The sequence below is a fragment of the Polypterus senegalus genome, chromosome 1, assembly GCF_016835505.1.
Source record: "Polypterus senegalus isolate Bchr_013 chromosome 1, ASM1683550v1, whole genome shotgun sequence".
Taxonomy (NCBI): Eukaryota; Metazoa; Chordata; class Cladistia; order Polypteriformes; family Polypteridae; genus Polypterus; species Polypterus senegalus.
The window spans coordinates 80,606,757-80,632,399 of NC_053154.1; the positions used below are offsets into that span (position 1 = coordinate 80,606,757).

A 25,643-nucleotide genomic window follows, 5' to 3' on the forward strand; every position below is an offset into this window, starting at 1 on the left:
GAGCATGCACTAGCACACAGAATTTGGTTGAAAGTAAACTGGTATCATTAAAACAATATATTCAACATCATTAATGTTTTATCTCATCAATTCAAATATCACATTATAAGAAACACTAAACTGGGCTGTCACTTGTCACCAATACTGCTTACGCTGTACTCTAAACTCCTGGCTATATATAACCCCAAAGCTCTGATCACTAAGCACCCACCAATTTCTATTTAAAATTCACATCACCACATACCTTTTCTGGGCAATGCCTATAAGTGACTTATTTAAAGTTTGCAACCATATCAGGATAAAAAAAATAAATAAAGAGTAGTTAGCTCTATCCCAGATGCTGCACCCATCTGTTTATTACCATTTTGTTAATAGCCTCTTTTTATTTATTTATTTTTTGTCATTATGGCATTAGTTGGATTTAAGGATAACTCAAAAGATAAGCAGTTACTGAAGCTAATGGTTATCTCTCCGAATAGTAAATAGTAGTTCTATCCCCTATATTTCTGCATAGCACTATTAATACTACTAACCACCCTAACCCTAACTATACAGGCTTCTATAACAAAGTACACCTAGCTATCTTTTCATCCTCTTATTACCGATTCATATTCAATTTTCATTCACTGTGTATTAAACTGGTGACTTATCCAGGGCTGGTGCTGTTACACCCAGCACTGCCTGCATTTGCTCCAGCACACAATAAACCCTAAATTGGAATAAATGTATTTTAGGAATATTAAGTCACTAACATTTATGTATGTAGCCAATATTCTTATCCATTTATGCTCACCATCAGCTGCTGTTTAGTTGTACTTTAAATCTTATACAGTACCAAACTAACAAATATTACCCATAACTTCCATGAAACCGGAATCTTTTTTTTAATTCTGTAAACTCAATTAAAGGAAGGCACATGGAATAATGCTGCATTCCATTTGAAGTGCAAAGTCAGAATTTCCAAGTTCCTAGTTGGAATTTTCTACTGGAACACCTCTAAGTTGAATTTCCAACTCAGAAACTTGGAGGTATGTCTGTCAAATCAAGAGTTTTTCTGACTTCAGATCATGACATCAATCCAAAATGGTGATGTACACTACGAACTTTAGTGAATGCTGCAGTATTATACTCTTTTTAGCAGTTCTGTTTATTTGTTTCACATTAAATCGGTTGTACACACATTACTATCCAAACTCTATCTGTGGACATGTTTCCACAATGTTTGGATATGCAGAATACTGCATAATGCACTGTTATCAACTGATATTTATTCTGATGGAACAAACACAACAAAAATTTTCCTGGATGTGCCCACATTGATTTTCTGAATGTTTTACTGGAAAGCAGTCAACACAGTTGTGAAGTCATTCCCAGCTCCAACATCCAAGTTCCAAGGTAAATGGAATGCAACATTGTCAACTGTAGACCTTTCTAACAGAGCCTACTTACATTGGCTGCCAAGGTCCTGCTGCTGACAAAGGCGTTCATCACTTTCAGCCAGAAGCCTAGGTTCATATTTTATGCCTTGGACCTTTGACAAACGAGTGTCAATTTCTTCCTTTAGCTCCTAAATGATTAAAAAAGCACAAGATAAAATTAAAAGCAGGAAATAATTGCAAAAAAATACATGGAGAAATGTCCAGTTGAAGATGAGGACATGAACACGGGAGACACAAGTCAACTGTATACAGTATTGTATTTTATAGTTGATAATATTCTTGCTTTAAGGCTTAGTCATTCAAAGCAAAATTATATCTAAACAATGAAATGCAGTGCAATTACTAGAGGCATCCATATATTAAGAAAGTATATGAAGAACCTAAAACAAGTGCCTATTGTAGGGGGGTGGTGAACCTTTTTCCTATCAAGGGCCATTTCATTTTTTTACATAACATCCTTCAAGGGCTATACTAAATTACTGAATACATATCACACTAACCTCTCTAATACAATGGCTGGAAATGCTTCTTTTTGTTGGGGCATCTGATGTCAGATGGTAGTGACTTTCTAGGTTTTAGTCAGTGAGTCTTGAGTGGAAGTCTTTGCAAGAGTCTGTTCTGAAATAAAAAAAAAAAACTGCCCACTGGAGTAGGTTGTCCCAAATAGGGATGCAAATTTCAGAGCAGGTCTCCTCAGAATGGGAAATTTCTCAGGATGTATTTACAGTTTAGATAACTCATGCAAAATGAGGTTGTTGTACCTAGCTTTGATCTTGCCATTGCTTTGCAGCTCATTGATTTCATTTGCATGTTCTTAGGTACTAGGGAATCCATTCCCGGACGGGTTTATCCATTCCCAGGAATTCGGGCTCCCGAGGATGACACAATGCACGGGCATCTTACATGTGAACGGTTTTAGAACAGCCGATACTTATTTTTAATAAAACTACTGCAATATGTTGACACCAATAAAAGACTAACCTTATCTACAAGCAGTTCATGCTGTTATACATCATGTATCAAGTTCTGGGGTGCTGACACTTTTTCGGCTTGCGAGCTTTTATTAAAATTACCACGTCGAAATGATCTACCTATATATATATATATATATATATATATATATATATATATATATATATATATATATATATATATATATATATATATATATATATATATATATATATATATATATATATATATATATATATATAATCACAATCTGATTGTATGGATGCACGTGGGATGACCAGTGTGTGACATACAGGGCGGCCAGTCCGAGATCTCTTTTCTTGTAAATCAAGTGGCAAATGCCATAAGGAGAATATATGATAGACTAACGTTTAAAAAATATTTTTTTTGAATGCAACGCGATCTACCTGATCAGATACTGATACACTTGTTCTAAACAACGCCTGCGCTTGCCATTGCTCTGTAACACAGCCATTTCAGCTTTTACTGATGCATCCAGTTTCTTGTCATCATTCTGTGATGGCAAGTTTCTTGGCACAGATAATGCGGATGCAACAGACTGATGCAATTTCAAGTTCCTGTTCAAGGCTGTTGTCTGACAGACGTCAATGAAGTCTGCCCTGTCCCGGCATTCGTGAGCTGCAGAGTGCAGACTCTTCCCAGTCCACTGTACTCAGTCTTAGTCGGAGCCAGGAGACTGACGACTGCTGCTGGTTGACCGAATTAATCTGCAACACACTACACCGTGGGCCAAAAAACCGTGCCACTTAATTATTTTCAGCTATAACTCTGTTATTTCTTGATCGTTTTTTTACACGCTATATATGCGAGCTTGGCCGTTCCTGGGAATTACAGCAGTTTCATGGATTCCCTATTAGGTACATCATCTGGTTCCCAATTAAATGTCATAGCAAATAAGTTCAGTTCCTTTCGTTTACTTTCTATGATCTAAAACCTCTCACCAAATGCCTGAAGGAGTTCGGCACACTCGCTAGCATATCCAGATGTCAAAGTTGGCTTTTGGTCTTACAGAGTAGGAAAATGCACAGTGTTACCCTTTTTCAGTTACAATTGCCACAGCTTTAATTTCACTTCAAATGATTTCACATTTGAAAACAAAGAGCAGAGAAGCTGGTTGGGATCTTGGAGCTTGACATTCACCTCTGAGATGTACTTTGTAATGTACACCATGAAGACCAAACCGCATAGCTACTTTATATCACCAAGTTCTGTGACAGGCTTTCTCTACATCTTCTTCCCTCAGTGTGCAAAACCATGTGAGCATATCTATATGACTCAGCCATTACACCTCACAATGGAAGACCAGATCTCCATACTCCTTGAACTGGTGGTTGTTTAGACCTCTGCTATTGATGAAACTTGTGACGGAAATGGTAGTTATTAAATGGTTAAGCTTCAGAGAATGTGTATGCAGGCTTTCTTGATGTATGAAACAGAGCCATATTGTACAACTAAATCACTTGGAGATAGATTGAGACGACTCATTTCTTTTTTTAACCAATGCTGTCAATACTTTTTGCAGGCCAATCATGGCAGGGGTTCCATCTGCGGCAAGACCTCTTAATTTTTCAAATGTTTGTTCAAATTTGCCAACAGCTAAAACAACTTCCTCAAACAAATCTTTAAATTTCAGTAGTGCCATGCATGGCTTGCAAAGATAGCAATTCCTCCTACGTATCAAACTTGGCAGTAATCCCTCACACAAAAATGGCTAATTAAGACAGTATTTCTAATGTTCGTTGTTTAGTCAGAGGGAACAAAAAAAAAAAAAAAACGGAAATTATTCAAGTGTCCTTCAGTGAGTTTTCAAGATCTGGTGCTATAGCAGTAATACTCTCCCCAATGTTTCCTCTAGACCAGGGGTCCGCAACCAACGGGCCGCACCGAACGGATAAGGAGACTTTTTTATTTTGGAAAACACTTCCATCTGTGGCTCATAGGTGGCGATAAGCCAACACACTTGGTGAATAGTTTATATATTGCGCACTTCATTATCTTTTGTTACACGTCGCCGCACCCACCTCCAACCCGGTCCGCAGAAAACATTATCCAAATTAAAAAGGTCCTAGGTCACAAAAAGGTTGGGGTCATTTTAACCCATAAGCTAGAAAAAAATGAGTAAAAAACAAAACGTCTTTGGAGAGCTTCTTGGGAAAGGGAAAGACCCAATGAGAAGACAGATGAAAAGCATTTGACTTCTAATAAAAAGAAAGCTACATTTAATAGACAACCTCAGGATTCCTACTTTTATCTATACTAATAAAAGGCAAAGCATTCACTCACTCACTCACTCACTCACTCACTCACTGACTCATCACTAATTCTCCAACTTCCCGTGTAGGTAGAAGGCTGAAATTTGGCAGGCTCATTCCTTACAGCTTACTTACAAAAGTTGGGTAGATTTCATTTCGAAATTCTATGCGTAATGGTCATAACTGGGCTATTTTTCTGCATATGCTGTAATGGAGTTGAGCTCGAAAGTTGTGGGGGGCGGAGTTTCGTGTGACATCATCACGCCTCCCACGTAATCACGTGAACTGACTGTCAACGCACTACGTAGAAAACCAGGAAGAGCTCCAAAACGCGCTGAAGAAAAGATGCATTATATAATTGAGAAGGCAGCGAAACAATAAGAAGTGAGCGAGTGACATATACCCATATTCATGAGTGCTGCTACTTCGGAAACAAAGCACGGTGTAAACCTGAAGTTTAAATTAAGTTCATAGACACGCTGTCGCTGGCGTTTGACATGCCCACGGGTAATGCGGGATACAAGTTTAATGAGAGGACGCAGGATATAAACGAGTTCTGATCACTTTGTAACTAAGTTAAAATTGCACGTGAACGGCTGTATTTATGCAAATTCCGAGAGACTGTGTTTGTGGGGGATTGACAGTTAAGGCGGGTGGGGAAGTCACGTCATCATCTCCCCTCCCATTCACCTAATTTCACTCTGAGCTGAGCTCCGCAGCCAACGCAGTCTTACAGAAGTGACTTTGTGACGCTGCTACCAAATACTCACAGAAAAATCCACAAGTTAATACACACGATGTCTCTAGAGTTTCTCCACACTGAATCCTCCAGGCACTACTTACAAAAGGTTACATTGACAATCGCACAGCTGAGAAGCTTCGATGCATGTGCTCCATAACGCATTAATAATGCATTTAATCACAGTTTCAATTACAAGCAAAGGGGAACTTCTGTCAATGCATGATTTCCTGGTACACCGATTACATTGATCAGCACTTCCCAAAACCTGAGTATATAAAGACGGCGTTGGAATATTTCAGAATATATAATGTAAGCGCTGGAATATATAAAGTCAAAACTTAAATATATAAAAATCAGCGTCGGAATATATAAAGTCATCGCTGGAATATATTGTCACGCTTGGGTCACAGATTTGCACAGAGACACAGGAGGTCGTAGAAACAAGAAGGATTTTTATTGAAACACTGCAAACACATGAGCTTAAACATGCTCCATGACAAGTCAGAGATGACAGTTCCGCTAGGAGCAGAGAGAGAGATATAAAAGCAAGCAAACAATCAATTTTCAACTGACAGGTGCTGGACAAGGCTTTTAAGTTACCGGAGTATCGCACGAGGTTTGCATTACGCGTTATAGCACAAGTGAGAAAGTAAAGAGCAATGTGAGGGTAGTCTGTGGTACAGGGGTTGTGGTTTGCACAGGGGCGTCTATCTTCTTGGGGTGCGATCAGCGCTCCAGCTCACACCTTCCCCCTCAGCTTTATTCACATTCCCGTGAATCAAGCGACTCTCTGTACCAGGTTCATTTAGTCGTGATAATACGTCTGCGTTGATGTGTTCAGAACCTGGTCGAGGTTTTACTGTGAAACGGTAAGGTTGTAAGCCCAGAAACCATCTCATGAGGTGAGAGTTTGTATCTTTCTGTCGGTATAACCATTGAAGTGGAGCGTGATCAGTTACCAAAGTGAAGTTTCGTCCCCACAAGTAATAGCGAAGCCCTCCAGCTCACAATATAAAGTAAGCACTGGAATATATAAAGACAAAACTTCAATATATAAAGTCATCGTTGGAATATACAAAGTCAGTGCTGGAATATCCATCCATTTCCCAACCCGTTGAATCCGACCACAGGGTCACGGGGATCTGCTGAAGCCAATCCCAGCCAACACTGGGCGCAAGGCAGGAACAAATCCTGGGCAGGGCACATGCATCATTTTCAAAACACTAACCGAACAGTGTTTTTTTAATTTATTTTTCTGAATATGTTTTTGTTAACTTACTTCAGTACAGAGTCGTTTCAATCAATATATTTTGACTTTGACTTTATATATTCAGGAATGAGTTTATACACTCCGATGTTGACTTTATATAATCAGGAATGACTTTATAAATTGCGACGCTGGCTTTATATATTCAGGTTTTCACTTTATATATTCCGACAGTGACTTCACTGCTCACAAAAATTAAAGGAACACTTTTTATTGGGCCTGGCATGAAATCAATTAAACCTGTCTGATAATTTTCTGGTTGGTTAAGCAGCTGAGGTCATTGTTAATCACTTTCAGCTGTATTGGTGTTTATGGACTTAACGACAGGTGCACTAAAGTGGCAACAATTAGAAAACCCTCAAAACAGGACTGGTTTTACATGTGGAGGTCATTTCAAGTTTCTCCCTCTTGATCTTTTTTGGCTGGTTTTCCACTTGTGCTAGTTTTGGCTTGAGTAATCATCTCTACTGGCAGTATGAGGCTATTCCTTAACCCTACAGAAGTTGCACAGGTTGTCCAACTTCTCCAGGATGGCACATCCACACGTGCTGCAGCAAGAAGGTTTAATGTGTCTCCCAGCACAATCTCCAGAACATGGAGGAGATTTCAGGAGACTGGCTGTTATTCTCGGAGAGCTGGACAGGGCCGTAGAAGGTCCTCAACCCATCAGCAGGACCGATACCTGCTCCTTTGTGCAAGGCGGAACAGGCTGAGCACTGCTCGTGCCTACAGAATGACCTCCAGAGGGCCACTGGTGTGAATGTCTCTACCCAAACAATCAGGAACAGACTTCATGAAGATGGCCTGAGGGCCCGACGTCCTGTAGTGGGCCCTGTGCTCACTGCCCAGCACCGTGGAGCTCGACTGGCATTTGCTCAAGAACACCAGAATTGGCAAGTCCGCCACTGGCGCCCTGTACTTTTACAGACAGAGCAGGTTCACCCTGAGCAGCTGTGATAGACGTGAAAGAGTCTGGAGAAGACAAGGAGAATGATATGCTGCCTGCAACGCGTTCAACATGACAGGTTTGGTGGTGGGTCAGTGATGGTCTGGGGAGGCATATCCATGGAGGGACGCACAGACATCTACTGCGTAGGAAATGGTGCTCTGACTGCCATAAGGTATCGAGATGAAATCCTTGAACCCATTGTCAGACCCTACGCTGGTGCAGTAGGTCCTGGTTTCCTCCTAATGCACGACAATGCCCGGCCTCATGTGGCAAGAGTATGCAGGCAGTACCTGGAGGATGAAGGAATTGAAACAATTGAATGGCCTTCACGATCCCCTGACTTAAACCCAATAGAACATCTGTGGGACATTATGTTTCGGTCCATTAGGCGCCGCCAGGTTGCTCCTCAGACTGTACAACAGCTCAGGGATGCCCTCATACAGATCTGGGAGGAAATGCCACAAGACACCATCCGTCGTCTCATTAGGAGCATGCCCGACGTTGTCAAACATGCATACAAGCTCGTGGGGCCACACAAGATACTGAAAAACATTTTGAGTAGCAGAAATTAAGTTTTTGAAAAATGGACTAGCCTGCCACATCTTCATTTCACTCTGATTTTAGGGTGTCTACACAATTGAGCCCTCTGTAGGCAGAAAACTTTTATTTCCATTAAAAGACTTGGCATCCTTTTGTTCCTAAGACATTGCCCTGTCGTTATTTGTATAGATATCCAACTTCATATTGAGATCTGATGTATCTAATGTGTTTCTTTAAAGTGTTCCTTTAATTTTTGTGAGTAGTATATATTCAAGTTTTGACTTTATATATTCGGGAATGACTTTATATATTCTGAAAATCAATGTATTTGCCTGTTTGATGATCCAGGGCTCAAAAGGCAGGCTGGCGCCCCCTGGCAGTGACCACGTGCCCCTACATGGTGGAGCTTCAAAGCTCTGTACCCGTGGCCCCCAAAGGTACCAAGGCAGTCGCTCCGGTCCTCCTGGGCATCCCGGCCGGGTCACCACCCCAGTCACCTCTGACAATAATATATATATATATATATATATATATATATATATATATATATATATATATATATATATATATATATAACCGTAGGGATTTCTGGTTTAATTGCTCGGGTTAAGGAGGTTGTACCTGAATGCGAGTCTACCCACTGTGTCATTCACAGGGAAATGTTGGCTTGCCAAAAAATGTTACCTGAACTTAACAGCGTATTGAACAATGTCATTAAAGTCATTAACTACATCAATGCAAATGCCCTAAACTCGCGTCTGTTCGAGTAGCTTTGTGATGAGATGGATGCAGAGCACAAATACCTTCTCTTATAAACAAAAGTAAGATGGCTATCTAAAGGGAGATCGTTGGCCAGAGTTTCTGACTTATGAGAGCCACTGCGGAGATTTCTTTCAGAAAAGAAGCCACAACTGGCAGAACATTTCAGTGACATGAAGTAGGTCGCAAAACTCGCTTACTTGTGCGACATATTCAATCTGAATAATGAACTCAATCTGTCACTTCAGGGGAAAATGACAACTGTCTTCAAGTTGGCAGACAAAGTAGCTACATTCAGCACCAAACTTGAATTATGGGGACGCCGAGTGAACAGAGAGATATTTGACAGGTTTCAAACATTAGAAGGGGTTTTGGAAGAAACCAAGCCTGATTCAAAATTCTCACAGCTTGTGCATGACCACCTGTCTCTGCTTTTAAAAGAGTTTGAGCGGTACTTTCCAACCACAATAGACCCCCGAACTTTGAAAGAATGGATACGTGACCAATTTGTGAACAAACCAGGTAAATCGAGCTGGTCCGTGCAAGAAGATCAGATCAACTGCTAGAGACAGCAAATGATGGTGGCCTTAAAAGTATGTTTCAAACAACAACACTGTTGGTGTTCTAGATTAAAATCAAGGCAGAATTTCCAGTGATCGCCAAAAAAGCAATGAATGCCTTGCTTCCGTTTCCAACAACCTATCTTTATGAAGCGGGATTTTCTGCAGTGACAGCGACCAAAACCAAATTACGGAGTAGACTAGACATAAGTAACACACTTCGGGTGACATTGTCTCCCATTACCCCCAGATGGGACAAGCTCATAAGAGGGAAACAAGCTCAAGGCTCCCACTAATTCTACGGGATGGTGAGTTGTATTTTTACACACTTTGTTTTTAGTTGTTTCTACACCGGTCTGTGAAAATATTGTTTAACATGAAACTGGTTCATGGCACAAAAATATTTGTGGACCGCAGTACCACAGCACGCACTTCAATGTGCTTTGTTACACGTATATTATCCATCCCCCTGGGTTCAGTCTGGTCCACAGAACTGTGTATGGAATGAAACCGGTCCATGGTCGCGAAAAGGTTGGGGAGCACTGTTCTAGAGAAACTGTCACTTTGGAACAATTTTATTTTGTCCAGTGCTAGTAGTTCTGCAGCAGTAACAAGGCACTTCACAAATTCTCCTACTGAATGAGGTTTCAGCTTCTCAGCAATTAGCTCGCTTACCATAAAACTTGCCTGCATGAGAGCGTCCCTTTCAGAATGCAGTCTTGTGCGGGCGGGTTGTTGGGCATCCAAACACCACTGAAGAGCGTTAAGTTTATCCAAGAGCATTTGCCTTTCAACCTACCCAGTTTCTCATGTTTCAAGATGTAATGACACTTAAGATTGGCCTTTCATCAGTGCAAGCACATCCCCACAAACTAGGCACAATCGCTTGCCTTTTACGTCAACAAAAAAGTAATTATTAGTCCATTTCTCTTTGAAAACTCGAAATTCAGAATCTACTTTCCTTTTACTGACTGATGCCATGTGTCAGTGATGACCAGTGATAAGCCTGTTGCGTTTACTCTGACTGTGACATGAATTGGCATATAGCCATAACGTGCCACCCAGACACCCTTTGCTACTATTTTATTTCAAGGAAAAAATAATCACTGCCTATATATATTTTTTTCTGAGTTGTTTTTTTATTAATCATTAATTTAAAAAAATATAATTAATCAGTTGCTTGGTGGGAGAACTACAGCTGCGTCAGTGGGGATGGGATAACAGGCTGCTTGTTCTAATTGACACATCTGCAAAACAGACAGTGAATTCAAGGTGGTGCTGGCAGCATTGTAGGCTTCAGGGATTCTAGTGTTAATGACATCCACATTTCTCCAACACAAAGAGCAGTTGCTGTATTGTGAACTGGGTGTCAACGGTTTTCTTATCATTCTACTGGATTGCAATCGTTTGCCTTTATGCCACACACCAACTTGGACCAAGGTGAAACTTCATGTGATCAAATTCACCAGGCATATCACCAGGTTCAGTGGTACAGTGACATATCTAATGATCCATTCAGATCGTCATTACTATAGTTTTATTCAACTAATCGTTCAGTTTAAGTTTGTTCTAAAAATGGCTGTACAGCTTCTCATTTATATGCTATTGTGGCTTGGTTGAAGACTCTGCCCCACTCATGAATACTGAAGAGTTATCTTAAGACTTGCAAAAAACACATTGACATATTAATGATTTTTGCAGCATAATGTTATATTATCCACTAGATGGCAGCAGAACACTGTAAAGCAGATCATTCATTACAAGCCACCCTACCACTGACTCAGGTTTAACTGAGCTTACAAAGAATGCCAAGCCTGAGTCACACTTGGTGTTAACATCAAGAAAGTTAATATGTACTTTTTATTTGCATTTACAGACATGTGGTGTATTTACATTTGTATGTTAAATATCATCATTTTACTTCACATTTATTTGCATAAATGTCAATCACAAGCAAAGTATGTAACTTACATTTAGGTGTGAAACACAAAGCAAGACTTAAACTATATGAAACAGAAAGAAAACAGACTAGATATAACAGCAAGTAAAAAGCAACCCCGCCACACCCATATTCCCTATGCACTATGGATTTTTCTAGGAGTCTTCCTTTACCCTAACACACATACTCTATCTTTTGGAGGAGAAGGAAAAAAACATATGTACATTAAGAATATGCAAACTCCTAACAGATTGTGATAAAGTGAAGATTCTAACCCAGGCTTCAGAAGATTCAGGTTGGCACGTTCAACTACTATGTCACCATGCTTCTTATAAAGTGTGAAGGACCTCCAACACTCAGCAGGTTCAAAAACAGAATGATAAAATCAAATCTATAACACAATGATAATTCTGGAATCCTGCTTGCTTTCATCTATGCCAAAGTGAACTGCCAATGTCACAATTAGAAACTTAGCTGAAAAGACAGTGAAGAGGACTAAAAAATAAAAACGCTTTAAAAATAAAAAATAAAAAAAAGGGAACACTTAAAATCACACATCAAATCAAGCAAAAATATTCAGTCTTTTCTGAGTAATATTCTGTAATTCATTGAGAACAAAATGATGTAACAATAGTCAATGAAAACCGAAATCACCAGCCAATTGAGGGCTGAAAATCAAAGTCAAAAACTGAAACCACAAGCTGATCCAACTTCCATGAATTTCATCACGGCAACTTATAAGGTGACTCAGTACTGTGTGTATGACCCCCCTTGTGCCTGTATGCACACCTGACAACGTTTGGACATGCTCCTGATGAGACGGTGGTAGTGTCCTGGGGATCAGGGCATCAGCAAGTGCCTTGACAGTCTGTGGCACGACCTGGTGGTGTTGTCCAAGAGGTTCTCAATTGGATTCAGGTGTGGGGAATGTGCAGGCCAACCAATGGCATCAATGCCTTCATCATTCACGAACTGCCTATACACTCTGGCCACATGAGGCTGGGTTTTGTCCTGTACCAGAGTAAGTTCTGATAATGTCTCTGAGGATTTTAACCTCATACTTAACAGCAGTCAGGGGATCACTGTCTAGCATGTGGAGGTCTGTCCAACCCTCCAAGGAAATACCTCCCCAAGACCATCAATGACCCACAACCAGACAGGTCTTACTGGATGATGTTGCAGGCTGCAGAACTACTCTTTCATATCTCAGCATGTACCTGCTCTCATTTGCGAGGAGAAAGGGACACCAATGGCAGAGCTGTCAATTATGGTATTCTCTGGTGAATGCCAATCGAGCTGCAAGGTGAACTGCGAGAACAGGTTCCACTAGTAGACATCGGGCCTTCATGCCACCCTCATGACACACCAGTAGCAAGCTGCAGGTCAATTCATTTGGGCTCTGGCAGTGCTCCTCCTGTTCCTCCTCACACAAAAGAGCAGATAGCAGTCCTGCTGCTGGGCTGATGCCCTTCTACAGCCCTGTCCAGCTCACCTTGTGTAACAGCCCACCTCCTGGGATCTCTTCCATGCTCTTGAGAATGTGCAAGGTGACACAGCAAACTTTCTTGCGATGTTACCTATAGATGTGCCATCCTGGGGGAACTGGACTACCTGAGCAACCTGAATCGGCTGTAGGTATAGCCTCTTACTTCCAGTACCAACAAGGACACTAGCAAAATGCAAAACTAGAGAAAAATCAGTTAGGATGGATAAGGAAAGTGCAATTGTCTGTGGCCACCATCTACAAAACCATTCCCTTTTGGGGGGGTTGTGTTGCTGTTGCCTCTACAGTCCCCTTGTTGCCACTCTCATTTGCACCAAAACAGGTGAAACTGATTCACAATCACTTATACTTCCTAACTGAAGAACTTGATATCCATGAAGCTTAATTGACTTGGTGTCAGACTGTGATGATTAGGTGTTCCCTTAATTGTTTTGAACAGTGTATATGAAATAAAAAATTACAATGCTTAAATTGAGAAATAATGAATACCTTAGGGGCATTGTGTCCTAGTGGTGCATGAGGACCCCTTCTGGACTTCATAGCAAACCGCATAATCTGCCTCTTCACAAAAATAAACAGCAATACAAAAACCTGTAGCAAACAAAGGAGATACCAAAATAAAAAGAATGACTGCAGCGCAATTATATATAAACACATCATTTTCATTTACATTAAACACAGCAAAATCACATAACCATGGCTACATGGTAATAAACAGAATTTCAAACAATTTTGATTAGTGCTGCTCTGGACAATTGACTGCTGATCTAAACAGGCCACTTTTCGCTCTAAGTAACTTGCACAGTGGGGGCTGATAGGTCTTTTGGCCTTGGAACCCAAGTAGATTTTTCTCCAGCATTACGTCTTTGGAGTTTTTTTTTCCTTTTCCTTCCCTGTCTATGGCCATCTGACCATGGTATCTGACTGAATAAATCTATACATAAACTTGCATATTTGTGTAAAGTAAGTCTTGTGATATAAATTTATTCTAATTTGTTTATTTTTTTCTTTCAGCCCTTTCTTTGACATCTTGTAAAGCATTTTGAGCTATAATCTTTGTATGAAAATGTGCACTAGAAATAAATGTTGTTGTTGTTGATTGGAAATCGAATCTGGTCTGTCTCAAAAACTGTTTTTATTTCAGCATCTGTTTTTATGAGCTTTACGTCAATTTACAGTTAGGTCCATAAATATTTGGACAGAGACAACTTTTTTCTAATTTTGGTTCTGTACATTACCACAATGCATTTTAAATGAAACAACTCAGATGCAGTTGAAGTGCAGACTTTCAGCTTTAATTCAGTGGGTTGAACAAAAAGATTGCATAAAAATGTGAGGCAACTAAAGCATTTTTTTAACACAATCCCTTCATTTCAAGGGCTCAAAAGTAATTGGACAATTGGCTCAAAGGCTATTTCATGGGCAGGTGTGAGCAAGTCCATCATTATGTCATTATCAATTAAGCAGATAAAAGGCCTGGAGTTGATTTGAGGTGTGGTGCTTGCATGTGGAAGATTTTGCTGTGAACAGACAACATGTGGTCAAAGGAGCGCTCCATGGAGGTTAAAGAAGCCATCCTTAAGCTGCGAAAACAGAAAAACCCATCTGAGAAATTGCTACAATATTACAGTGGCAAAATCTACAGTTTGGTACATCCTGAGAAAGAAAGCAAGCACTGGTGAACTCAGCAACGCAAAAAGACCTGGACATCCAAGGAAGACAACAGTGGTGAATGATTGCAGAATCATTTCCATGTTGAAGTGATTCACCAAGTGAACAACACTCTCCAGGGGGTAGGTGTATCGATATCCAAGTCTACCATAAAGAGAAGACTGCATGAAAGTAAATACAGAGGGTGCACTGCAAGGTGCAAGCCACTCATAAGCCTCAAGAATAGAAAGGCTAGATTGGACTTTGCTAAAGAACATCTAAAAAGCCAGCACAGTTCTGGAAAAACATTCTTTGGACAGATGAAACCAAGATCAACCTCTACCAGAATGATGGCAAGAAAAAAGTATGGAGAAGGCGTGGAACAGCTCATTATCCAAAGCATACCACATCATCTGTAAAACACGGTGGAGGCAGTGTGATGGCTTGGGCGGGCATGGCTGCCAGTGGCACTGGGACACTAGTGTTTATTGATAATGTGACACAGGACAGAAGCAGCCAAATGAATTCTGAGGTGTTCAGGGACCTACTGTCTGCTCAAATCCAGCTAAATGCAGTCAAATTGTTTTGGCAGCGTTTCATGATACAGATGGACAATGACCCAAAACATACAGCCAAAGCAACCCAGGAGTTTATTAAAGCAAAGAAGTGGAAAATTCTTGAATGGCCAAGTCAGTCACCTGATCTTAACCCAATTGAGCATGCATTTCACTTGTTGAAGACTAAACTTCGGACAGAAAGGCCCACAAACAAACAGCAACTGAAAGCCGCTGCAGTAAAGGCCTGGCAGAGCATTAAAAAGGAGGAAACTCAGCATCTGGTGATGTCCATGAGTTCAAGACTTCAGGTTGTCATTGCCAGCAAAAGGGTTTTCAACCCAGTATTAGAAATGAACATTTTATTTCCAATTATTTAATTTGTCCAATTACTTTTGAGACGCTAAACTAAAGGGATTGTGTTAAATGTTTTTTTTATGCCTCACATTTTTATGCAATCGTTTTGTTCACCCCACTGAATTAAAGCTGAAAGTCTGCACTTCAACTGCATCCGAGTTGTTTCATTTAAAATTCATTGTGGTAATGTACATAACCAAAATTAGAAAAGTTGTCTCTGTCCAAATATTTATGGACCCAACTGTAGCTGTAGTGCTCTTTATACAAGGTACTGTATTACGATACTTAAGGAAGCAGTTTTGCTGCTGGGATTGGTCTATAAACAGATTGCAGCAAGGCTAATTTTATAAGATAGAACACACTTGAATATTGGTTCCTCTTCCGTGTGTCGACAATGAACAGGCTTGTGTTTAGAAGCTGATCATTCAAAAATAGGAAAAAAATTACCAAAAAAAAAATTTGCCCTTCTTAAGTACCAGGCTTGCTATCTTAAGAGTGAAATCTGTCAATTTTACTTGTAAACTTGTGAAGCATGCAAGCCTTGCAGCTTCTTGATACAGTATCATGTGACTATTTTATTGTAACTGTGACTTGTATTTATGACAATTATTTTATTTGTTTATGCCATATGTATTAGTATTGAATTAGTACCAAAATTTGACTTGGGTAATGAAATCAGTTTTTGGATGTGGGTACCAAAATGAAGCAAATAACAGATAACTCCAGCCCCAGCACTGGAAAACCCCCCTTTCACAACTCCAGTCGGATTGCTGCTACACTGCACCATGCATCTCTGCTATGCTGCACTTTGCGAGTCATTAACAGGAGCTTGTTCACTCCTTGGAATCTCCAGTGCATTTATATAGATAGATACATTCAAAGCCCTTTCCCCTTTGAATCTGGGACACGTATATAAATGTATACTTCTGAAGATGAAAAATACATGTAGCATTTATATAAACGAATTAACAATGGATGTGTTTGTTTTGCCTCTCTTGGAAATCTGATCACGAATATAAACGATGCAGTACAAGGTACTTGAAAACTACCTTTAATTTTGATGCCAAAATTAAAGAAATGCTAGTATGGAAACATTTTAAAAGCTGGGTTTTATGGTAATTTTTCAGCAACAGTATACTGCAGAACCCTAATATGCATTATGGATAAATACTTTTGCTATAAGTTTTATTAATTAAAACTGTATTTTAAAGGGATTTAAATTTTAGTATTTTTGTTATCACGGATCAGAAAGTCTACCAGAATTTCTCTTTTTTGTGCCTTTTTTTTTTTTAAGTTCAGTAAGTGAAAGAGCATCAGATGATCAACAACCCACCCAAAATAACCCTGTAAAAAGGGTTACATAAATTAAAAACTACTGATGCCCACGTGGATCAGACAGAGAGACCAGATAGACTTAGCTAGCCCCAGCAGAAAAAAAAGAACACGATTCAAACATTCGAATTTACTTGACAGTTTCAAATTTTATTCATAAACGGTGTTACGCCAGGCTGTCTACAAACATTTCGCGGGCCTCTCAAACTAGATATTCAAAACAGAAACTTCATTAATAGTTTCTTTGTACATACAATTTTTGTTTATTCGGGATATTCAGAGGCAATGCGCAACTCGGCATTTGTCTGTTGAACTCGGGATAGTCTCGCTCAAACCGACTGACTGCAATTTCTCGTAATACCAAACAGTTAAAAATTGTACATATAAAAGTTTCATAGCGCGAGTAATGGTTGGTCGAATGGGAACATCACCATTTTGTCAATCATGGAGATTTAGTTCTAACTCTGGTGCGTTTCCTGTATTTTAAACTATCATGCCCACCCTGGAAATCGCCTTATCGCTGTTAACGAGGCTAAACGAAATAAACAATTGATTTAGAAATAAATCAGTTCTCGCAAAATGTATTTAAAAATAAACGAACTTTACACTTTAAATAAAACCAACCAAAATTAACGGAGGCCCATCTCGTCCGTGGTTAATTCATAACTAACAGAAATCTGTTCATCCAGTTTTTCCCTTGCTTCTGTCAAATATGCGCGAAACCCGATTGTGAAACGTATGAAGCTGAATCAGATGCCAGAAACTTACCAGGCTGCCGTATGCCATAACAAGCACAACGTTTACCCCGGATAAATTCCTCAATGAAGCCATCTTCGAAAACGAAACACAAGTTAAAATTCCACAATTAGAACTGACTGTAATTATCACTGTGCTTCTTCAAAACAAGCCATATTTATCACACCTTCATTTTCTTCTTCGTATTTTCAATTGTAGTTTTACAAATATAAACATTTATATCGCCATCTATCGCATAGGAGTATTGATTTAAATTGCCTTTAATACGCAACCATTTAAAAGGAAACGGAAAATGAGGAATCACGTGATAGCAAGACACCCGAAACGGGGCAGGTCACTGTCACGTGACGCAGTCCTGTGCCTGCTGTTTTTGGTTGTATTGTTTGTGTATTTAACCGTTACAGCTGCGTCTGGCTTGCCATAGTCGTACAGTATACTGACTTTACTGAGTAGTGAGAAAAGCGCAATATAAATGCAAATAATTATTACTGTACTTTGTCGAAACCGTACAACCATGAAGAAAAATAATTTATTTATCTCTTGTTTCTTCGCGCACCTCAAAAACGCGCTGGCTATATGGCAACGTTAGACTGGCCCGTTTACAGCGGCTGGGATTAGTATTTTACCTAATCCTAAAAAAGTATTGAACTTTATTAAACGTATGTGTGGATGAATGGTAGAACAGACTATCAAATGTACAGTATGGACGGTGGTGAACATCATAAATCACTGTCACCTTCTTCTACGTTATTTTCCCTGAACCAATATTTGTATTGGGTGGCAAAGTTTGTCAGTGCGGTTGGTTCATAGATCCAGAGTCGTGGGTCTGTATACTACATTATATCCTTGTCTGTGTGGAGTTTGCACATTCCCTTTCATGTCTTTGTTTTTTTTTTCCTCCAGGTACCATAGTTTCCACCACCACTGTTGATTTAATTAACAATTGTAGGTGTGCATTTAGTGTAAGTGGTTTCTGCAATGCATTCCTTATCTATTCAGGGTTGTTTCCAACCTTGTGCCCACTGTTACATAAGAACACAAAAAATTGACAGATGAGAGGAGATCATTCAGTCCATCTAGCTTTGTTTAGTTAGTAGCTGAACTGTCCTAGTATTTCATCTAGATACTTCCTAAATATTGTCAAATTTTATTCTTCAACTACATGTCTTGATAGTTTGTTTCAGATTCCCACAACTCTTTGAGTAAAGAACTGGTTTCTAGTTTCAGTCCTAAATGCACTTCCCCTTAAATTTCACTGGTGTACTTGAGCATGTGATTCGCTGTTACGCTTGAAAGAATTCTACTGGATCTACTTTATCAATGCCTTTGAGGATTTTGAAAACCTGGATATAGATCTCTGCATAGTCTCCTCTGCTCAAAACTTAACAGAGTCCTGTCATGCACTTGGTTGCTCTCCTCTGCACAGTTTCAACTGCTACTATGTCCTATTCATAGCATGGTGACCAGAACTGCACTCAATAGTCCAGGTACAGTGGCACCACTAGTCCGATCATCACATTTTTTGATTTATATTCAACAGTTTTAACAACATAATCTAACATTTTATTTTCCTTTTTAATTACTTCTTCACGTTGCTTAGGTGAAGTAAATTTGTCAACATAAACTCCTAAATCCTTTTTCAGAGGTTGAATCCTTTAGGACTGTGTCACTCATCTTGCATTTATAATTGACTTTCCTTTTGCTCACGTGTAGCACTTTGCACTTTTCTACATTAAACTGCATTTTCCAAGTGTTCATCAATTTGTGAAGCTTGTTCATGTTTTTTTGAATTGTTTTGCTGCTTCTTCAGTGTCTGCCATTGCTCCATTTTTAGTATCATCTGTAGATTTCATAAGTTTACTAACAATACCATAATCTATTTCATTGATGTAAATAAAAAAAAGTAAATAAAAAAAATAACTGTTCAAAGACAGGCTTCCTGTGGGATCCCATTGATGACCACACTCCACATGGAGACTTCTCTAATCTGTACTCTTTGTTTCCTGCTAGTTAATCAACTTGAGATTCAGTTTTGTAGATTTCCTCTCATACCTACAGCTTTTAGTTTTTGAATTAATGTTTGGTGTGGGACTGTATGAAAGATTCCTTGAAAGTGTTTCAGAAAGTTCTAAAAGATTAATTTGGCAAGATCTTTCTCTCATAAACCCATGCTATTATTTAATATGTTATTTTTATATAGGTACTTTTCTAATTTATTTACTATTATAGTTTCTATACTGTTACCAGGATGGACTCAGGTAGCACCCACTCCTATCCTGAACTGGACTAAGTGTATTTGAGATTGTTTTGTTACATTTTTACAAAATCTAGGTGAATTGGTGGCTCTAATTTGGTACAGTGGGAGTGTATACATGTGTCTGCCCTGTAAAGAAATTGCATTTGATGTTGGCTTCTGCCCTCCACCATCTTGAATTGGATTAAACAGTTGTATACTAAAGCAATACACAAAGTTCAGAAACCGCCGCAGACCATCACAGATCTCGTTTATATGCTGTTCAGTTTTAACTAAACTCTAAAGTACACTCCTGCAACAGTGAACCTGATCTCTCTCTTTGAGGCCTCAATAACCGTGCTCTCAGTTACTTTGACATACAGTATGACTTTATTCAAATGTCAGAAAACAGTGGCAGAGTATATAAAAAATATTGCATCCATCCATCCATGAAATTTTTTATAACATAAATTTTCAGCAATAATTGTTGCTCTAATTTAAATATGTGTCACATATGTTCACTTAAAATTAATTACTTAATTCTCACTATTAAAGAGAATAATTGTAACTATACCACTTTATAAATATATCACCTTTAATTTTTAATTACTGTGTTGCATATTTATAGATTTTAAATATCTTATATGGATAACGGGACAATTTCTGGTTTCTGTTTTAAATGTGTTAATAAATGTTCCCGCTCTTTGTAATCTCCTTCCATTCATTCAATACCACTCCTAATCCACTTCAATGTCAAAAGGTCTGAAGCCTGTGCTGGTAACATGTGGTACAAGATAAGTAAGAATCTCTGCACTTATCTCCCCAATTGCTCATACAGGATCAATTTAGAGTCTCAAATTAACCTAACGTATGTTTTTGAGATGTGGGAGGAAAGCCAGAATAACTAGAAAAAAACCATTCACAAGCATAGGAAGAACATACAAACTCCACAGAGGCAGTGACCAGGCCAGGAAATAAACCCAGGATTCTGGACATGTGATGCAGTAACACCAACTACAAAGCATCTGTGCCACTACCAGTATTTATTGATACATATACTGCTCAAAAGAATTAAAGGAACACTTTTTAATCAGAGTATAGCATAAAATCAATGAAACTTCTGGGATATTAATCTGGTCAGTTAAGTAGCAGAGGAGGTTGTTAATCAGTTTCAGCTGCTGTGGTGTTAATGAAATTAACAACAGATGCACTAGAGGGGCAACAATGAGATGACCCCCAAAACAGGAATGGTTTAACAGGTGGAGGCCACTGACATTATTACCTCCTCAACTTTTCTGACTGTTGCTTCACTAGTTTTGCATTTGGCTACAGTCAGTGTCACTACTGGTAGCATGAGGCGATACCTGGACCCTACAGAGGTTGCACAGGTAGTCCAACTTCTCCAGGATGGCACATCAATACGTGTCATTGCCAGAAGGTTTGCTGTGTCTCCCTGCACAGTCTCAAGGGCATGGAGGAGATTCTAGGAGACAAGCAGTTACTCTAGGAGAGCTGGAGAGGGCCATAGAAGGTACATAACCCATCAGCAGGACCAGTATCTGCTCCTTTGGGCAAGGATGAACAGGATGAGCACTGCCAGAGCCCTACAAAATGACCTCCAGAAGGCCACTGGTGTGAATGTCTCTGACCAAACAACCAGAAAGACTTCATAAGGGTGACCCAAGGGCCCCATGTCCTTTAATGGGCCCTGAGCTCACTGCCCAGCAGCATGCAGCTCGATTGGCATTCACCATAGAATACCAGAATTGGCAGATGCACCACTGGTGCCCTGTGCTTTTTACAGATGAGAGCAGGTTCACCCTGAGCACGTGACAGAAGTGAAAGGGTCTGGAGAAGCCATGGAGAACATTATGCTGCCTGTAACATCATTCAGCATGAGCAGTTTGGTGGTGGGTTAATGATTGTCTGGGGAGGCATATCCATGGAGGGTCACACAGACCGCTACAGGCTTGACAAAGGCACCTTGGCTGCCATTAGGTATCAGGATGAAATCCTTGGACCCATTGTCAGACCCTATGCTGGTACAGTGGCTCCTGGTGCACGACAATTCCTGGCCTCATGTGGTGAGAGTATGCAGCAGTTCCTGGAGGATGAAGGAATTGATACCATTGACTGGCCACCACACTTTCCTGACCTAAATCCAATAGAACACCTCTGGGACATTATGTTTTGGTCCATCCAATGCCACCAGGTTGCACCTCAGACTGTCCAGGAGCTCAGTGATGCCCTGGTCCAGATCTGGGAGGAGATCCCCCATAACACCATCTGTCATCTCATTAGAAGCATGCACCGATGTTGTCAGGCATGTATACAAGAACACAGGGGCCATACAAAGTGCTGCGTAGAATTTTGAGTTTCTGCAATTAAATTTTGGCAAAATGGACTAGCCTGCCACATAATTTTTTCACTCTGATTTTTGGGGCGTCTTTGAATTCAGGGCTCTGTAGGTTGATCATTTTCATTTCCATCAAACGATGTGGCATCCTTTCGTTCCTAACACATTACCCAGTCTATATCAGTATAGATATCCAGGAGGATTTCTTTTTCCCATTGAAATCTGATGTGTTTTCAAAGTGTTCCTTTAATTTTTTGAGCAGTTTATATATATAATACATTGTTTTTTAAAATTGAATATCTTAATATATTCAGAATATTGTTTTATGATTACAACGAACAAATATAATAAATTATTTGCTTTACCATTATGGGAAATACTTTAATACCTTTCCTTTGATTATTTGCATTTCTAGTACACTTGAGAATATTCAGACTTTAAACAATAAAATTGAAGTACAAATTTTAATATTTCCAATATCTGACACATCGATCCTTGTTTATTGTGTACTCCAACCTCATGAAGTAAACCATTACATTTCTTATCAACACCCCAAAATAGGGTGACGTGCTAATTCAGACTTTTTCTATTATTCAAAGAATATGATGAAGGAAGAGAAAAACACAAAATACAAATAAATGAAGAAGTCAAATCAAGTATTCTTGATTACACTGATATTTTGCTTGTGTGTCCTGTGGCACTTTCATACTTCAGCAAGCCAACAAATGTACAACAAAATTAGGTGTTTTTCTCTTTTTCTTTCTTTCTGTTACACTACCAGCAAGTTTTTTTTTCTTAAATATCCTCCTTAGTCCAGATTAATTTCAGTTATGGTGAGGAGTAGACATTTTGTCCTACCATGGTGTTACCTCTGGGGAAATCTCCAAAATGATTTTAAGGTCAGGGATATCCCTAACAAAATGCTTCAGTTCCCAGACCACAGTATGCTTTGATGATCCTCTGGAAGCACTGTATTCCTAAATCCCTTTTGTATGTAAAGGGCCAGGAACCTAATGTAGCTATTCCTTCACTGCCTTCTCTAATAACAATGATCAAAATAATATATTTTACTTATATTAGACATTCTCACTTGGGAACCCCTTGCTTTCCTGATTTCCTGAAACTTTTCAATAGACTTTATAAAGTCTTTTTCTGATCCTGGAACCTTTATACTTCCTACACACCTTCTGCATTTTTTGGGCTTTTTACTTGCACTTACTAGGAAAAGTACTTTTTACCTGTTAGAGTGAGTATTTCTCTCTTTGTATGACCTCTATGGTACCCTTTTCTTACAAACTTAATGCCACTTTATGCTCCTTTTGACACCTCACCAGCCCTTTAACCTCTTGCTGTGATCTTACTTTGCCTTATCATTTGTACACATCTGATGTACTATATCAATCCCTGATTTAACCCCTTGAGATGTGTACTTTACAAACAAAAATATTTAACCCAGCATTTCATTTACATCTGTTTTGTTTCCAAAGTTATTTATTAATTTATCTATCTATTTGCTTATTTATTATAGGAGAGATAATGTCTACCCAATCATATGCATATTTTTAGGACATGAACTTATAGGGGAACATTTCTGACAACATGAAATTAATAAATAAGTAAATATGCAACTAAATAAAAGTACTATCAAATGTGACAATAAATAAAAAATAACAACATGACATGTGAGTATAAACAATTATATGCATCAAAAATGTTTTGTTATTGCCTACTTGTTTATATTTTTATTTAATGATTTCTTTGTTTATTTATTTCAGTGACTTGTGCTAAATGAAATAACTGAAATGAAAACTATCACTGTCACTTGTTAAAGCTCCGCGCAAGTTCTAGTGTGTACTATTTTTCATATCCACAATGTTGGTACAGTGAACGTAAACTTTTGGCAATTAAATGCCTCACTTGCAAGGCACACTTTAGATGCAAACTTCTAATTATGAATTCCGAGTTTCTTTGCACAGCAATTCTGGGCAATGTTTTCTTGCACTCACATGTGACTCACACAGTCACAACTGGGAGCATGCAAATGAGCCACAGGATTTACCAAGTTAAGCAAAGCGCATTCCTTACTAGAGTCCACTCTCTCCACTTTGATTGGTGATAATGACAGTTTTCATTTCAGTACTTATTTCATGTTATGTGCAATGTTACTGAAAAAAATAAGTAAAGAAATGATTAAATAAATACATAATGAAATATGCAACAGAAAATGTATTTCTTAACACATTTAAATATTTATACTCACATTGTATGTTGTTATTATTTATTTATTGTTACATTTCACATATTTATTTAAATTTCTTTGAAATGTCCCTCTATAGCAAATTACAGTACTTGGAGAAACTCACACAGATAAAAGATCATACAGTCTCTGCAACAACAGTTACCAGACTGTGGGATCATGCCTGGCACCCTGGAGCTATGTTTCCCACATATATATTTATATTGTATTTGTATGTGTGTGTTCTGTTAAGAGTACTACATAAAGTAGAGGTTAATTGATTTCTGATGTATTCCTTTATTGGTGGTCTTAACTCTAACTCAAACACATTCTGTTGTTATTAATATTTATTCTTCATGTTTTATATTTACGTTTTTTAAAGCCACATTCACCATTGGCCCAGTTTATACTCTTGTTTTTAATTCATGTATTCACTAGAATTACAGTGCTTTAATTGTGTTCATAAAAATTACCTATGAATACTTTGAAATCACTTCAGTTTTTCTTCTTCGGTGCATCCTGACTTACAATTACAAGAAAACTCCCACATATAATATACTGCTTGACATGTCTTAATGTCTAGTTATATAAGATGTCAAACCTTTTGGGGTTCCTCCCTATTTATGGCCCTCCAGTTATTTTAATCATTTTCTGGACTGTAATTTGTGCACCAACAGGTGTCTTAAGCAAAAATGATCATAAGGACTTGAAGTTGTGCATGCCACATCAGCTGACCCTAGGAATTTCAACCCTTCTCATGGGATATGTGGAGTCAAAGGTAAAAATCGAGATCAGTAATATATGCATACTGAGTGTTGTTTTATGCTATTTTGAGGTTGCAGATCATAAATATATTTTTGATGTCTGATTCTTTACAGGGGGTCCTAACCCTCTAAGAGCCACCCCCAGAGGGTTGTAAACGACAAACCTCAGACATAAGTATGTGAAGCATCGTTTTTAGACTATTTCCAAGTCAGTGATTATAAATAAGTAATTTTTGATCCTTCACTTGGATGATCTACCCTTCTGTGGACCTCTATCAGAGGATGAAATATTACATATTTTCCTATTCATATTTATCATGTACTATTACCTCATTGAGTAAATCATTAAATTTCTTATGAACACCCCGAATTAGGGCGGCTTGTGCTAATTAAACGTTTTAAATTTTTATTTTACATTACTGTTTCTTAACAAAGCTTGATTCTGTTGTTGAAATCTACAT

The 25,643-nt window shown here is 38.8% G+C and overlaps 1 protein-coding gene across 2 annotated transcripts in view; it reads right to left on the minus strand.

Annotated features, from left to right (window-relative positions):
- c1h1orf43 (chromosome 1 C1orf43 homolog) overlaps window positions 1–17,899 on the minus strand; it is a 39,970-nt gene extending 22,071 nt beyond the window's left edge. The window contains exons 1-3 of one of the 2 annotated variants that reach the window (XM_039751875.1): window positions 17,606–17,893; window positions 13,434–13,535; window positions 1,450–1,567 (exon numbers count right to left, since the gene is read on the minus strand). In XM_039751875.1, the coding sequence (XP_039607809.1) occupies window positions 1,450–1,567; window positions 13,434–13,535; window positions 17,606–17,668 (283 nt within the window). In that variant the 5' untranslated portion in view covers window positions 17,669–17,893. Of the gene's footprint in view, window positions 1–1,449; window positions 1,568–13,433; window positions 13,536–17,605 lie in introns of both variants that reach the window. The other variant, XM_039751882.1, reaches the window with a different exon arrangement.
- Between the last annotated feature and the right edge of the window lie 7,744 nt (window positions 17,900–25,643).